Below are 12,673 nucleotides of genomic sequence, written 5' to 3'. Positions count from 1 at the left end.
AATTTCGGTGTGGGCGGTTCGTGTCATGTCGTGGGGTCGGAGCGGAATATTCCCGCTGTCTGGGATGGCCTTGCCGGAAAGGAAGTGAGGCGGTTTCCAGCCAAAGTTGGCGGGCCATGTAAGGGGTTGGGGCCAATTGGAGCGCCCGATTCAGTTGATGACGTTTCAATTCGGCATGGCCCCTTCCTCCGAGCTGCAAGTCCTATAAAGGCTGGAGCTGTCCCTCCACCTTTCTCTTTTCTCTTTCTCCGCCTCTCTTGCCTCGCCTCGTCTACACCGCCATGACCCGCCTCCTGCTGTCTGGACTCCGCCTCCTCATCTCCGCCTTCCTGGTCCCACCTGCCACTCCATCCTCGCACTCTGGACTCCGCCCCTTCTCCACTCAAGCTTCTCCTACACGAACACAGTCTCCACACGCGTGGCTGAAGCCAGAGACGACGCGCCCACTGTCGGGTACCACACCACAGAGCATCCCTCCCCCCCCCAGAAACGTATTAGTGGCGCGTCGTGCTATCATGCACAAAGGTACCAAGATCATAGCCTCAACTCCTTTCCCTTCCTGTTTCAAAGCTAGCGCCTGTCTGATTAAGTAAGACTGCAGAAGATCGTTATCATTATTATTGTTTTTAATTTCGTGTTAAGTCTGCTATGTGTCCCCTTCATGAGCTGCCTGTTTATTTGCTGCACCACACCTCTCTCCCCTATCTCTGCACAACATACCGCAATAAATCTTTGTCGCACCACATACCTTTCCTCACCCACTGTAAATAAATTATTATTAGGAATGTTCCCAGCTCGTCTTTGTGGTTTCTTTCATTGATCCAGCATGGTCCGAATCCTTGTTTAGCAGGGACTTTATTTCCAACAATCCGTTCCTTTTAGCCGGTACATCCTTGGCAATGTCGCTCGGCTGCATCCGATCCGATAAAGTGATCCGGTCCGGTAGAGTGATCCGGTTCGGACAAGGCGTACCGAGGGCGTGTTCCCCGGTAATTAAACCACGTGATTAATTAGGTAACCCGATTAACCCAAAGGCGGAAGGACCCTAGCGGTTGAGTTATTGGCGTCCACGCTCGGTTAAGGTGTTAAGCGACCCTCCGCGTCACGGAGTTATCCGGCCTACAATTCCGGGGAGTCTGGTGGGAACCGAGATAGGTTAGGTAACCCCCACCTAGTGGTCTTCTCACCCGACCCCCGGCCGGCTACAATATATACATATATGTACATTTTCAATATGCATATATATATATATATATATATATATTTACAGATATATATATATATATATATATATATATATATATATATATATATATATATATATATATATATATATATATATATATATATATATATATATATATATATATATATATATATATATATATATATATATATATACATATACATACACAACCGGACAACAGTTTTAGAACACCCCCATTTTTCTAGTTTTTACTGAAATTTAAGCAGTTTTATGTTTCAATGCACTCTGAAATTTATGCATCGAACAAATAAACAATTGCAGATAAAAAAGAAATCATGGAATTGTTTTGTTGAACAAAATTTAATCTAAACAACTCTGAAGACGACGATGGTTCACGAGCGGTATTTGATGATGTAGATTGTTTCAGAAGTCAAGGATGAGACAATGTGATAATGTTTGACCAAGTTATAAAAATGATCAACATGATGTGGTACGAGTGACAGGTTATTAGCTGCAAAACGTCGAAAACCCGGTTTGGTTCAAGAACTTTAAAAATTTGACCTTTGCATAACCTTTAAAGGTCCCAAAACAATGTTGTGGACATTAATATAAGGAAACAGGATACGTGCTATAGCTCAATGGAGTTAGTTCATCGAAGAAGGTCGAAAACCCGGTTTGATTCCCATAAATTTGAAAATTGACCTTTGTGAACTTTAAAGGTCAAAGGTCAAGGATTATGACCTTTGGTGCAAAACTTCCTCTGGAACATTCCAGGAACAATATAACGTCATATAGGCTATATGGCATTTCACACTCCTCGGATTATCCATACTTTGATGAAATCAGCGTAAAAACAAACTTGAAGGGGGTGCCACGGGCAAGGTGTTCGAGATAGAGAAAAATGGTTTCAAGACTTTAGGTGGGGAATGACCTCAAGATTATGCATAAAAAATATTGTCATCCTAGCTCTCAAAGTTTGGGCGGTCATCTGATTTTTATGTCAAAATTCTAAATTTTCTAAGTTCATGACCTTGTGATCTCGACCTTGGGATGAAAATGAAAAATGGAGCTCCGTGGGGCTATGCAGGTGCCATTGGGCTAACCAAATACCGAAACCCCTGCCAGATTCGACAACCCTCTCAGAGAAGATGGATTTTTATGTCAAAATCGCAATTTTCTGAGTTCGTGACCTTGACCTTGGGACGAAAATGAAAAATCGAGCTCCGTGGGGGCAGGTGCCATTGGGCTAACCAAATACCGAAACCTCTGCCAGATTCGACAAACCCCCAAGGAGAAGATGCAAATTGAAATCGGCTACCCCCTAAAAACACAATTCGCAATTTTCTAAGTTCGTGACCTTGTGGCCTTGACCTTGGGACGAAAATGAAAAATCGAGCTCCGTGGGGCTATGCAGGTGCCATTGGGCTAACCAAATACTGAAACCCCTGTCATATTCGACAAAACACCAAGGAGAAGATGCAAATTGAAATTGGCTACCCCCTAAAAACACATCTTTTTTGGGCGTGGCTCCGCCCATAATGGGCGGACCACGCCCATTTTCAGGAAAACACAACTAGATCATGATATAAACCTCCCACCAAAATTTCATGAGGATCGGATCAAAACCCACGGAGCTATGCTCAGGACAGACAGACAAACAGACAGACATACAGACAGACAGACATACAGACAGACAGACATACAGACAGACAGACACACAACAAAAACGAATATAGTGGTCACATATTTTTCGTGAAAATATTTTTTTGTGAACCAATTTTTGACTCATCAAAGTTGCCACCTTTTGCAGATATTACAGCCGAACATACTCGTGGCATTCTTTCTACACTGAAAGAATTTCTACATTTTTTTACGTGGCATACTGGAAATCAAATATTGTTCAGAAAGTTCTTCCCAACACTGTTGCAGAAGTTCCCACAAATGTGTTGCACTTGTCGGTTGCTTTGCTTTCACCCTTCTGTCCAGCTCACCCCAAACCAGCACGATGGTGTTTAAGTCTGGGGACTGTGCTGGCCATTCCATGATTTGAAGCCTTCCGCCTTGTTCTTTTCTTCTGAGGAAGTTCTGACATAGCCTGGTGGTATGTTTTGGATCGTTATCTTGCTGTAGGATGAACCCCTGACCAACTCGGCACAGACCAGAGGGTATTGCATGGTGCTGCAAAATCCTGTGGTAGCCCTTTTGGTTCAGGGTGCCAGTCACTTTGTGCAAGTTGCCGACTCTGGATCCAGCAAAAGAGCCCCAGATCATCACGCTTCCTCCTCCATGTTTGACAGTTGGTGTCACACACTGAGGAACCATCCTTTCGCCTACTCGACGGCGTACAAAAACCCTTTGTGATGAACTGAAGATTTCAAATTTTCATTCATCGGTCCATCAGACCTTCTTCCAGTTTTCAGTAGTCCACTGGCAGTGCTTCATGGCCCAGGCAACCCTCTTTTTCTTATTTTGCCATCTTAGCAATGGCTTTCTTACTGTCACTCGACCTGTCAAACCTGCAGGTCAAAGTCTTCTCTTCACAGTTGAAACTGAGGCTTCCTTACTTTGACCAGTGTTCAGCTGTGCTTGAAGCTGCTGTCCTGTGAGCCGCCTATCACGCAAGCTTTGACTCTCAGAAACTTGTCTTCTGATTGTGTTGTGGCTTTGGGTCTGCCAGACCTCCTCCTGTCAGAGTTTTCTCCAGTTTCCAAGTGCCTTTTGATGGTGTAGGAAACTGTACTCACTGACACCTTGGCTTCTTTGCAATTTCTCCAAAGGAAAGACCGACACTTTTAAGGGTTAGAATGATCTCTCTGTCTTCCTTTGTTAATTGTCTTTTTCTCCCCATTATGATAGCAATATACTACTTCCTTCAGTGCAATATTGTCCAAATAATGCTTCAGAGGGTATAGCAACACAGTCTGTTCCAACACTGCTTTTTTCAGACAGAGGGTTTGTAACTAATCAACAAAAGTTGGGACACCTGTAGGAATTGTTTACATCAACTTTAAAGGCTTAATTTGCTTCCATTGCTGCAGAACAGCTGCAGTTTCTGACCCATTACTTGTTCCCAGAAAAGGGCCTTTTTTGAAACTGAAATTTACATAATTTTTCAGTTTTTGGTGACCTAAACTTTTTTTTTTGAACCGCTGGCAGTTCACCGCTTAGCTTTGTACCATTTCAGGTTATTCACTGAACTTGAACTGCTTAAATTTCAGTAAAAACTGAAAAATGTAGGTGTTCTAAAACTTTAGACCGGTCATGTATACATACACATACATTAACATGGGGTGTATTGATCTGTTGTTTTGTCTGCCGCGTTTTTGGCTGCCTTTTCTGATCTTTTTCAATGAATGCCTAAATGATACAGAGCAAAGCTACACCCACGTGTGTTATCCCAGGTGCAGCAAGAACTTCGAGGCTACATCATGGAACCACAATTGAGCCCCAGTTCCTGCCCGCTGTCGTGGTGGCACCAAAACGAGGCGCGCTATCCACGGCTGGCAAACTTTGCTCGCTATTACCTCTGCGTGCCAGCCACGGCTCAGTCCCCATCGGCAGCTTTCTCTTGCGATACTGGGGAGCCAAGAAAAGCTGGTCTTCCTTTGGGTGTCAAGGATGTAACCTTGGCAAGCCAGATGGCTTTTATTGCCCAGAACTCAAAAGTAACATCGTGGAAGTAACCCTGTTTGCTCAGCATTACTCTAAATCTTGTGTTTGTTATCTTTTCCTTGTTACATTTTCTCCACTAGGTTGTTAGGTGGAAGTTATTGCCAGGGGCAGCATTTCTCTTTCTCGTTGTTCAAAAATTTTCTCTTTCAACAAATTGTAAAACCCTTAGGAGAAAAAGTTTGGCACCGTGGAGCGTGCCCTCGTATTTTATGAACGTTTGTTTTTTTTGCCTGTCATTTAACAAACGCAGGACTGACCACCATGTTGTATATCTCGTATACTTTGCTGACCACCATGACCTGCTTTGCCTGATTATTGTTTGCAAAGCAAACACTTGCAAGCTTGCACATAGCTGTGTTCGGCTGTGAGCTGAGTGTACTCCTTTGCTGTCTGCCAATAGGCTGTGCTTAATCTCATCAACAAGCCATGAAGCATGTTTGACAAAATGCTTTGCTTTCACAAGTTTGCTGTGGTTTGTATCATTGTTCATTTTAATAAAAAGTTAATCGTTATTTTCAATTACATATGTCTGGATCTGGTTTAAAAGGCAAAACGTGTTTGTTTATTTAAAATATTAATTCTTACTTTCTGACGTTGCAGCACCATTCCGGAGGTCCATTTGAGTATCTCAGAGGATATGCAATGGCCCTGATGATCCAAAATGCTGCACTTACTGCGATACCAATAGCAAGAAGGGCCAAGCGGATTACCCTTTGTGAATAAAGGTCCAGTAATCATTAAATTTACCCCGTGCAATGATCAACCAAGTTTCGTTTGAATCCGTTCACAAATTTTTGAGATATCCTGCCATATGTCGTTTTTGGCCCGATCTCTCAATGGTGAAAAATTACTTTTAAAATTCTCAGATCCAGATCCGGATTCGGATCTTCACCAAAATCTAATCATTTCGTCCTTGTCACATACCCAAGCTGTCCACCAAATTTCGTCCAAATCCATCCACAACGTTTTGAGATATTTTGTTGACAGACAGAGGTGAAAACATGACCTCCATCCACCTTTGGAAGCGGAGGTAAAACAAACTACTTTCAGAACATTGTACAATTGCAGTAATAAGTGGTATGTGCTCAGATCAAAAGCCTATTTTCCAATCATACTCTTTTTTTTTTTTTAAACAAAAACGGAGAGCATGAAGGATGTGTGGAAATTCTTACCTTCAAAGTTTTTAATCATAGAGTGCAGATTTTAGATGTGGACTGAATGTCAGACAAGCGGAGTGTGTGGGGGTTGGGGAATAGGGAAGAAGTGAAGTTCATCTATCTATAATTCCAGCAATGTGTGTGTGTGTGTGTGTGTGTGTGTGTGTGTGTGTGTGTGTGTGTGTGTGTGTGTGTGTGTGTGTGTGTGTGTGTGTGTCTGTGACCGCTGTTTCTCGACAACCGCTGGTCCGATCTAATTGAAACTTGCCAGGTATATTGCTGGGGACCTGAGTATGTGCCTTTTCAAGGTTTGATATTAATCGGACAAGTGCTTCCCAAGTTATGGCCATTTATTTACCAAACCAATGACAATACACGTTGTTGCGTGGGCGTGGCCGATGGGGAAGGGAAGCTCAGCCACGTTCCCCATTACGGGTTACAACGTACGGACTTCCAGAGAGTGATGACTTTGTGTATTCTAATAATTTCTCGATTTCTTATGCGCATTTATAGATAAACATAATGCCGCAAGTTATGATCATTTTCATAGAGACGGTGCATGCTGCAACATCCGCACGGTGCAGACGGTGCATGCCGTTTTTTTTTCTCCTCTTTCCTCTTCTCTTTGAGTTTTCTTTGCGATAAAAGGCAAAATACGTTGTAACGTACGGACTTCCGGAGAGTGATGACCGTGTATTCTAATAATTTCTCGACTTCTTATGCGCATTTATCGATAAACACAATGCCGCAAGTTATGATCGTTTTCATATGAGACGGTGCATAAATTTCGGTAACATCAGAGTGCTGGTGTGCTCCGAACCAGAAAGTAATTTTTTTCTCTCTCTTCTCTTCTCTTTTTGTTTTTCCTTGCGAGGACATTGCGAAAAGGCAAAATACGTTGGCGCAAATTGAATAATTGGCCATTAAAACCGAAATTGCGAGTCATCGTAACTGTGATATGCGAACTTCCGCGCCACCCACGTATGGGCACGCGAGAGCGAAGAAACGGCCTGTGTGGTTGTTGTTTGTTGCTCACGGTTTGAATATTTATTTATTTATTAATTTTTTATTTTTTTACGGCAGCCACGTTCCCCATTACGGGTTACAACGTACGGGCTTCTGGATAATGATGACTTCGTGTATACTCTGTGTGTGTAAATATCACAGCAGTTGTTACTTCAATGCAAGCGATAATTTGTGGATTGCATGTGAACATTTCATATGGGCATGCACTACTTCCGCATAGTGATGAGTTATTGTATTCTAATAATTTCTCGATTTATTATGCGCATTTATAGATAAACACAATGCCCCAATCCAGTCGTCGTTTACAAGAGCGAAGGAACGGCCTGTGTGGTTGTTGTTTCTGGCACGCGGTTTGAAAGTTTTTTTTTTTTTGCATGTACGGCCACGCACGTACGGGCACGTGAGAGCGAAGGAACGGCCTGTGTAGTTGTTTCTGGCATGCGGTTTGAAAGTTTTTTGTTTTGTTTTGTTTGCACCTACGGGCACGCACCTATGGGCACGCACCTACGGGCATGCACTAGTCTATCTATAATTCCAGCAATCTCTGTGTGTGTCTGTCTGTTTGTCTGTCTGTCTGCGACCGCCGTTTCTCGACGACCGCCGGTCCGATCTCATTGAAATTTGCCAGGAATATTGCCGGGGACCCGCGGATGTGCCTTTTCGAGGTTTGATGTTAATCGGATGAGCGGTTCCCAAGATACGGCCATTTACCTGTCGACCAATGACAGGACATGCTGCTATGACATCACGAATGACGTCAAATCAATTTTTTTGGCACGATTGACGTCACAATTCTTCTTCGTTTGGTATGACGTCACAATCGACGCGGGGGACCTGAGTATGTGCCTTTTCAAGGTTTGATATTAATCGGACAAGCGGTTCCCAAGTTACGGCCATTTACCTGTCAACCAATGAGAGGACACGGTGCTATGACGTCACGAATGACGTCACAATTAATGGTTTTTTTTTTTGCACGATTGACGTCACAATTCTTCTTCGTTTGGTATGACGTCACAATCGATGCTGGGGACCTGAGTATGTGCCATTTGTGAATTTGTGACATTTGTGACATTTGTGAATATATTTACAGAGAGAGGGGCTCGAGAGGAGGGGGAAGAGAGGGGTGAGGGAGGGGGAGAGAGGGGGGTGAGAGAGGGGGTGAGAGAGGGGCGTCACAATTCAAGAGAGGGGGAGGGAGGAGGGGCGAGAGAAGGGGACGGGAGAGGGGGTGAGAGAGGGAAGGGAGAGAGGAGGGGGGAGGGAGAGGGGGCGTCACAATTCAAGAGAGAGTGAGAGGAGGGGGCGAAAGAGGGGGATGGGAGTGGGGGCGAGAGAGGAGGGGCGAGACTAGGGGAGAGAGAGGGGTGGGCGAGAGAGAGGGGGCGTCACAATTCTTCTTCTTCGTTTGATATGACGTCACAATTGACGCTGGGGACCTGAGTATGTTTCCCAACTTATGGCCATTTATGATACGGTCGGTCCGATTGAAATTTGGTCCGGTCCGGTTATGATACGGTTGGTCCGATTTATGATACGGTTGGCTAATTGAAACAATGCCCCAATCCAGTCGTCGTTTACGAGAGCGAAGGAACGAAGCTGCACATACTGGCACACACCTACGGGCCCGCACTAGTAATAATAATAATAACAACAAGAAGTAGAGGTATATTCAAGGTACACCGCCTTAATGCCAAATAAATAAATAAATCTGCGACAGTGCAGCATGTGGAGATTGCAAGTGGGAGGGAGTGGTGTACTTCTGAGGTGAATGTGTACAAATGATACTTACTTGCCACGCAGCATATGGAGATGGATTTGGGGTGAGCGGTGTGCAATAATTGATTAATTCAGTGATTAATTGCGTAATTAAAATAAATAATAGTGTTAAAATAATTGATTTCTCAATCAATTGCCGAATAGCATACCTAAACCACCACTGTTTCATCCGAATCTGTCACTCTTTGAAAATTAAGTAATTCATCAAAAAATGAATAACGAATCGATTAATTGATGAATCAATAATTTTAAAAATTCACGCCAAATCACGTGTTCACTGTCGTGTCCAAATATCAGTTTCCAAGCTCAAAGGATGCCTGAGATATCGCCCAGATGAGAAAGAAAATAAATAAGGAATTAAGAAATCGATAATAATTAAAGAATTAATCACGGAATTGATTAATCAGAAAATAAAGCACACGTTTTTGCCAAAGTGTATCTTCACTTTTTGTCCCCAAATTTCAGCTTCCAAGCTCAAAGGATGGCTGAGATATTGCCCAGCCAAACAAACAAACAATTGAAAAATCACTCAGTGACAACTTGGCGAAATGAAACCACACTCCGTGGAGAACATACCTCCGCGAGGCTGAATAGTTCACGTTTTGTATGTCACTGATGGGTCAGATCTGATTCCAGACTTTCTTAATGGTTAGGGTAGTGGGATTGGGATTCCAGGATCCTGAGTTCAAATTCACAAACTGTTGAATTAATACCAGGTGGGGTTGACTCTGCCTGTCATCCTTCCAGGGTCGGCAAAATGAGTGCCAGCATGCTGGTATACTGTGTCGGAGTGGCGACCCATCCAGGATTGTGCCCAATAGTCAAGGAGACTGCTAAGGCAGCACCAACGGTCCCAATGGATGGATGGATTCCTGACTTTAACCAAAATCGAATCAGCTTGTTGTTGGCACCTAACCAACTCTTCCACCTCGTTTTGTTGCAAGTTGTCCACAACTTTTAGAGATAACATGCTATACATAGTTTTTGGCACCATCTCTCAATGGTAAAGAATCGCCTGAAAAATTCTCGAATCTTGATTCAGATTCAGATCTTCATCAAAATCGAATCAATGGGCCCTTGTCACACACCCAGGCTGTCCACAAAGTTTCATCCGAATCCGTAATCAACTTTTTGCGATATCATGCAATATCGTTTTTAGCTCCATCTCTCAATGGTGAAGAATCAGTTTAAGATTAAATAATTATCATATCCAGATCTTGATTCGGATCTTCACCAAAATTGAATCAATTCTTCATAGTGGCACCTACTGTTGAATTAATACTACTGGACCTTGAACCTACTGGACCTTGGATCTACTGGACCTTGATCATGTTGACTTTGCAGGTCCGTTCTTAGGGAAAATGTTCCTTGTTGTCATTGATGCATTTTCCAAGTGGATTGAGTGCTCTATCATGTCTACCAGCACATCTGCCACCACCATTGAGAATTTTTGTGTCATGATCGCGACTCACGGTCCACATGATCTGTTGTGTTTTACATGTCAGGAATTTCAGGACTTCATGAGGTTGAATGGTATCAAACATGTCCGTTCTGCTCCATTTAAACCCGCTTCTAATGGTCAGGCAGAGCGTGCTGCACAGATTATCAAGCAAGGGTTAAGGCGTGTTACTCAATGTTCGCTTCAAACGCGTTTGTCACGCATGTTGCTCGGTTACAGATCCAAACCACATACCGCGTAACTGGAGTGCCTCCAGCCGAATTGCTTATGAAGCAAGAACTCAAAACTAGACTTTCTCTTGTCCATCCTGACATCAGTGAAACTGTTGATAACAAGCGTCAGGGTCAGAAATACTCTCATGATCGCACGGCTGCATTGCGTGACTTTGCTGTAAACGATCCAGTTTATGTACTGAACCATGGACTTGGAGCGAAATGGCTGCCAGGTGTTGTTATTAGCAAGGAAGGAACTCATGTTTGTTGTGTCAAGCTGAAAGATGGACGTACAGTTTGGAAACATTTGGATCAGATCAAGCTGCGTTATATTGAGTTGGAGGATGATGCGAAACCTGTGATTCATCCAGTTATTGTTCCGTTGTCTGAGAATGCAACTGTTGTTTCCGAGCCTGCATCTGAAGTCAGTCATGTGTTTCTACGAGAAGTTTCTGTACCTGTACCCGCTGCCAGTCCGGTGCATTTGTCCATGTCACCTAAATCTGTACCTGAAACAACTCCTTTGCGTAGGTCCTCCCTTGTATCTAAACATCCAGATCGGTTGGATTTGTAATTTAAGGGGGACATATTGTGACGTATTGCCCTCCTTTGTGTTTGACGTGAGTGCTGTGTGCGCATGCGCGACACACGGGACCACTGATGGAGTTGTGTCGTCAATGAAACCTTCGTGAAGTTGAGTGAGTGCATCATGGTCGGTCTGATGGTTTGTGCACGACATGACGGATATGAAGAAGGAGTGGTCCAAGTGTCATATCGATGCCCGTGGGCTTCCCATGGATGCCTCACGAGTATACGGTATATACAGGGTGTCCCTAAAAAAATGACATCATTTCGTAGTCGAATAACATAGCTAATTCTCACTCAAATGATCTCAAATTTTAACAAAATGTTTAAAAACTAAGTCGAATGTTTAATTCTTATCTCAATGAGAATCTACCAGGAAGATGGATTGGGCGTGCCAGTGATAATGACAATGTGCTGTTGAAATGGCCACCACGTTCACCTGACTTGACACCTTGTGATGTTTTTCTATGGGGCTATGTGAAAGGACTGGTCTATATCCCCCCTCTTCCTACAAGCCAAGAGGAACTTAAGCAGAGAATCACTGAGGCGCTGGAGAATGTTACGCAAGACATGCTACAGGGTGTTTGGCAGGAGTTGGACCACCGACTTGACGTGTGTCATGTCACAGGTGGTGCGCATATTGAACATTTGTGAAGTTTTGAGAAAACGGTTATAAAATATACATCCCTCTGAATCTCTTGTTCGAATTTTGATAAATAAATCTTTTATTGTTCAACATGAAGCTTATTTACTTTCGTTTGCCTGGGACATGTAGTTACTTCGATATTCAAGTTTCAAATGATGTCATTTTTTTCGGCACACCCTGTATAATAGGCGAATGTCGACTGTCTGAGCCTCTGTCTGTCCCACCCTGAAATACGAAAATGCTCCTCAGATAGAAAAAAAAAATTCAGCAAAAGTTGCTTCAAATTAATCCAAACCTACAGTACGGGGAAATTATAACTTTTCCAACCGGACCAATAATTGAACCTCGGCGGTGTATAAGGGAATGGACCGCTGTTTGCATCGCTCTACATGTTTTGTGTTAAATTGTTGTTTAGTATTATAAAGTAAATTATTAAGTAAATGTCCGTTCTTATTAATCCACACCTACGGGGAAATTATAACTTTTCCAACCAGACCAATAATTGAACCTCGGCGGTGTATAATGGAGTGGACCGCTGTTTGCATCGCTCTATATGTTCTGTGTTAAATTGTTGTTAAGTATTATTAAGTAAATTATTAAGTAAATGTTCGTTCCTATTAATCCACACCTACAGGAAAATTATAGTACTGCCTCAACTTAGCTCCTTCAACGAGCGCAAGAATAAAAAAAAGCTTCCTTTTTATTTTTTATTTTCTTTCGTGTTATTTTCCCCACGGGTTTCCAGACAAGTAAATGATAAATAATCGCCGAATGAAACGTTGGAAAACCGAAATGTGTTTACACTTGGCGGAAGCGGAATTAATTAGACGTTCGGTTAAAAAATAGGTATTACCGAGTATTTAAACAAATGATATTCATAATTGGTTGTTGTTGTTGTTGTTTTTTGTGCAGAAGTTCGTCATTTAAAACGAG

At 42.9% G+C, this 12,673-nt stretch overlaps 1 protein-coding gene and 1 long non-coding RNA gene across 4 annotated transcripts in view; one reads left to right on the top strand and one right to left on the bottom strand.

Annotated features, from left to right (window-relative positions):
- LOC147016670 (uncharacterized) overlaps positions 1-5,401 on the top strand; it is a 96,897-nt gene extending 91,496 nt beyond the window's left edge. For all 3 annotated transcript variants that reach the window (XM_085845557.1, XM_085845555.1, XM_085845554.1), the window contains exon 7: positions 4,609-5,401. In XM_085845557.1, coding sequence (XP_085701683.1) covers positions 4,609-4,890 — 282 coding nt within the window. In that variant the 3' untranslated portion in view covers positions 4,891-5,401. The remainder of the gene's footprint in view (positions 1-4,608) is intronic.
- Positions 1-5,559, bottom strand: part of LOC147016669 (uncharacterized) — a 30,778-nt gene extending 25,219 nt beyond the window's left edge. The window contains exon 1 of the long non-coding RNA XR_015049150.1: positions 5,465-5,559. This is a non-coding gene — a long non-coding RNA (uncharacterized LOC147016669). The remainder of the gene's footprint in view (positions 1-5,464) is intronic.
- Positions 5,560-12,673: the final 7,114 nt, after the last annotated feature.

The sequence above is a fragment of the Eptatretus burgeri genome, chromosome 11 (assembly GCF_056783735.1).
Source record: "Eptatretus burgeri isolate ZD-2024b chromosome 11, Ebu_testis_v1, whole genome shotgun sequence".
NCBI classification, from domain to species: domain Eukaryota; kingdom Metazoa; phylum Chordata; class Myxini; order Myxiniformes; family Myxinidae; genus Eptatretus; species Eptatretus burgeri.
Note: the sequence above shows the minus strand (reverse complement) of the source record. Positions and strands in the feature narration are given on the sequence as shown.